Below are 3,877 nucleotides of genomic sequence, written 5' to 3' on the forward strand. Positions count from 1 at the left end.
TTCCTGCTGCTTCATAGGAAAAAGGAGGCAGGACTTGGGGTGGGACCTCCATTTTCAGTGAGCAGCTGAGAAAAGTGAGAGGCTATACGATAAGCCCAAGGCCATGAGCAACACAATGGCAGAGCAGGGGTCTGTACTCAGGAATAGTGGAATCACTGGCATCACATTAACTGACACCATGCTCTGAAAAATGAAAATAAGCCAAAAGTGGACAGACCTCCAGCACGTGCAAGCTTAAAAACCTTTGGCTTTTGTGCCGAGGAAACATGCTCGTATTTAACCAAGATTGTAAAGCTTCCCACGCTGAAGAAATCTCTCCTTCTATAATTTTCTCTGAAAGAATAAGCTGTCTTGTAGCTTCACTGCAGGAATCATAAACACAGTTCTAGCTAGCAGCAGGAGTGCTGCTCCTCTGACTGCCATTTAAAGAGAAAAATGACAAATAGTGCAGGATCCGGGCTTTGTATCACCTTCTCTTGTCTGTCCAGTGGCTAAATCACCTAGCAGGACCCCACAGTCACATGGCTGGGTCTGCATCACCAGGGATGCTGCTGTGTGAGAGCCCAGGTTCCCAATGGATCTTAGATGGGCTCACCTCCTCGGGGACTGTCAGTGTCTGCAGAGGGTTGAGGTTCAGCACTGGTATGGAGCTGGCAGCTAGCTGGGACTCAGGCAGGTCTAGAGCCAGGTTCTGTTCCTGTTTCACCATGATGGAGCAGAGCTTGGGCCCCAGCGACCACACTCCATTCTCTAGCTCTGAAACATGCACAATGTGAAAGTCAAACTCCAGCAAGAACAGGACGAGGGGAAAAAAAAAAAAGCCATGCAGACAGCCCTCTCCCCCCTCAATGTCTGGGGAGGCTGCCTTTCCAAGGTTAGCACTGTCACCACACAAGCATGTGCAGGCCCACAACTCCAGAGTACAAAAGCAAATGAACCTCCAGCGTGCAGGGAGCAGACAGGACAAAGCTAAAGGGATTATGTCTCTGCTCTGATTTGACTGTGGAGCCTGAGCACTGGAAGACCACTGTGGCATTTCTTCCCCCAGTGATGTCTCAGTCTTTTCCTCTGGAGCTTATTTAAACTTAGAGCTCAGTGAGAGGAGGATGCTGGACTGTTTCTCCTTAGGCAGCATGGCCAGCGCTACAGAGCTGCCAGGTGTGTTACCAAAAATAGCATTATCTCTGTGCTAGAAAGCTGGCAAGAGGGTAAGCATGATGACAGTAAAAGGCTGACAGTGCTGCTTTGGCCTACTGCTGCTGTTGTACCAAGTACCAGAGCTTTGTTGCATGACAGGAGAGGAGGAAGGTCCATTTCTGTGGAAGGAAGTCCAATGTGGCACCTGCTTGCGAGGCTGCTCCCATGGCTGCTCCCCACAGTCTCACCTCTGAGGATCCCTCCTCCACCCCGCACTGCTCAGGGGAACTGCTGCCTACAGACGTGCCCAGCTGCTGTTGATGGCAAGGACAGAAGCAGCAGCGAGGGAAAGGAAGTGTTGGAAGAGAACTGAGTGGAGCTGTGTGGGCACTCTCCCCTTGCCTCCTGCCTGCTCTGTCCTGTGCACAGCTGCAGTGTGAGCCTGGCTTGTCACTGGAAGTAGAGATCCCAGGAGCTGGGATTCAGATAGTGGTGGATAAGCTGCAACTCACATGGGAAAAAAATCTGCTAAGCAGGAGAGCTGCCTGGGCTCTGCTCTAAATTTTTGGTCTCCTCATTGCACTTCAAACATTTCAGCCTGACAAAAAGTTACTCCTAGCCTGGAGCTTGCATCCTCCTCCCTAAGCCTCATCCCTTCCCTTCCCCTTTTTATCTGACAACCAGAAACACATTTGGCTTAACACATGTTAGACTATTGCTAAGCGTGTCACCAGATAGTGCCCCAGCTGGCTCAACCTGAGGCCAGAATCAGGCTCATCCCACAACCCCTCTGCACTGCTCCCTGCATAGAGCACTCACAGCCCCAGGGTTGTTGCCTCGTTGTCTGCTGCTCAAAGCAGCTCTGCAGTGCATGTCTCAGTCTATAAGATGTTCTGGCAAGAGAAGAGTGGGAGACAGGTCCTTCTCAGCTTCAGAAAAGCCTTCACAAAGAAGAGTACAAGCAAGCAGCTGTTCATGTGGGAGCTGCCATCTGAACTAAACTTAGTAGCTTAACATCATCATTGCTCAATACAGTCTCTACTGCCCTCAGGAGAGGACAGAGCAGAACACTGCTTCTGGCTTTTGGTTGGACATAGTGGTGTTAAAGCTTGGGCAAAAATTTTATCAGTCAACATTTTGTTAACCAGTGGAATATGTTGTCTTTCTGACTTTGGTCTAGCACCTCTTATTTTGCTGCCTAAACAGGTTTTTCTAGCAGAGGCTCATTCTTCCCAGCTTCCTGTGTGACTGTACATCTTCAAGCACAGAAAGGAGTTCCTGTGGCTGCTCCATGTGCATATCAGCTGTGTGCACTGCTCTCAGTGCTACTGGATCGCTTCTGAGAGCTTCCCACAACTCAACAGGGCCAATATCATCAGGCAGCATCTCAGGCAGGGGTCCACTGCACAGCCGCGAAAATGGAGAGGCTGCTCAGCACACACAGGCTGAATGCATTTCCTCTGTTCTGCTAAGGACGCCAAACCCACAGCTGGTAGTGAAGTCCCAGTTACCCCTGGTATGCAGACAAGCCCCTTCTGATGGAAGGAGGTGAAGTGTTACAAAGCCACGGGTGTTTGCAGCCAGAAAACGGACTGACTTCAGTGGGTCACAGAGATAAGGAACCTTGAGAGGCCTTCCAGTCTATCCCACTGCTCTAGGCAAGTTCAACTAAACCTGTGTGAGTCCTGACAGATGGTTGTCTGACTTGATCTTATCCCTCTGAAAAGCGACGAAGAGACCACAGCTTCCCCCATTAAATCTCTTCCATGTTTTCACTATTCCTACTGTGGGAAGGTTTTGACTACTGCCTAATCTGAAGTTCCCTTACTGTGATTTTAAGCCTCATCTTCTTCATCCTTCCTTTCTGTTGCAAAGCTCTGCGTTTATCTTTTTCTCAGAGGCATGGGACATCCTCTATCTGGGTGGGCTGCTGCTGAAGTAGAAAAGGGAGAGCAGACACCAAGGGCTCTTGCCATTCAGACTTGACTCAGGGAGAGAGCAACCCCCAGTGCTGTGAGTCCAGACAGTCCAAGGAGCAGACACCCAAATAAGTTATGTGCTGTCCTTCCATTTCCTGTCTACATTCTGACCCTGCTCTCTTTCCCACCCTTGGAGATTTATCTGGGGAGTGATTGGGTTACAGAATCAGAAACACATAAACCATCAATGAAGGATTGAGGAGGAGGCATTTTGTGTGAACGCATCTCTGTTCTGCTGCTTGAGAGGAAGTTTCAGAGGTATGGGCACTCTGTAAGCACTGCAGATTTCATTGAATGTTGGTGGGTGAGACATGCCAGGAAGCTCATCCTCTCCTCTGGATACTCTGTACATAACGGGAAGTACAGCTGAGAGATATCCATAGCTGCCCTGGGATGAAGAGGTGAGGCAAAGAGCAGTGAGGAAGCAGGACCTGTACAGGTGTATGGGCACTAGCGTGAGGCTGGTCCAGCACCCTCTGTTCTGCAAAACCTTGGCTCCCCCTGCTCCTGGCATCAAATCATGCCCTGCAGAACTGAGGGCTGGTACTCAGAACTGAAGCAGCCAGTCCGTATGTGCAAATCATCTGGAAAGTAGACTCCACTGATAAGCAGGGTCACAATGCACCCAGTGGCTTGCTCTAGCTGACCCGTGTTAGTGGGAACCATGTGGGAAGGGGCAGGATTTGGAAGTGTTTTGGAGATCTGCAGAAAAGCTGGAAGAAAGCTGATAAATAGCTAACCTCAGCCAACTCCAAGCCTAG

At 49.9% G+C, this 3,877-nt stretch overlaps 1 protein-coding gene across 1 annotated transcript in view; it reads right to left on the minus strand.

Moving 5' to 3' along the window:
* The window catches only part of CREB3L1 (cAMP responsive element binding protein 3-like 1), a 9,716-nt gene that overhangs the window by 3,925 nt on the left and 1,914 nt on the right, over positions 1-3,877 (minus strand). The window contains exon 2 of the mRNA XM_010142983.1: positions 596-756. Within this exon, the coding sequence (XP_010141285.1) occupies positions 596-756 (161 nt within the window). The remainder of the gene's footprint in view (positions 1-595; positions 757-3,877) is intronic.

Source organism: Buceros rhinoceros, unplaced genomic scaffold, assembly GCF_000710305.1.
Source record: "Buceros rhinoceros silvestris isolate BGI_N320 unplaced genomic scaffold, ASM71030v1 scaffold31259, whole genome shotgun sequence".
NCBI classification, from domain to species: domain Eukaryota; kingdom Metazoa; phylum Chordata; class Aves; order Bucerotiformes; family Bucerotidae; genus Buceros; species Buceros rhinoceros.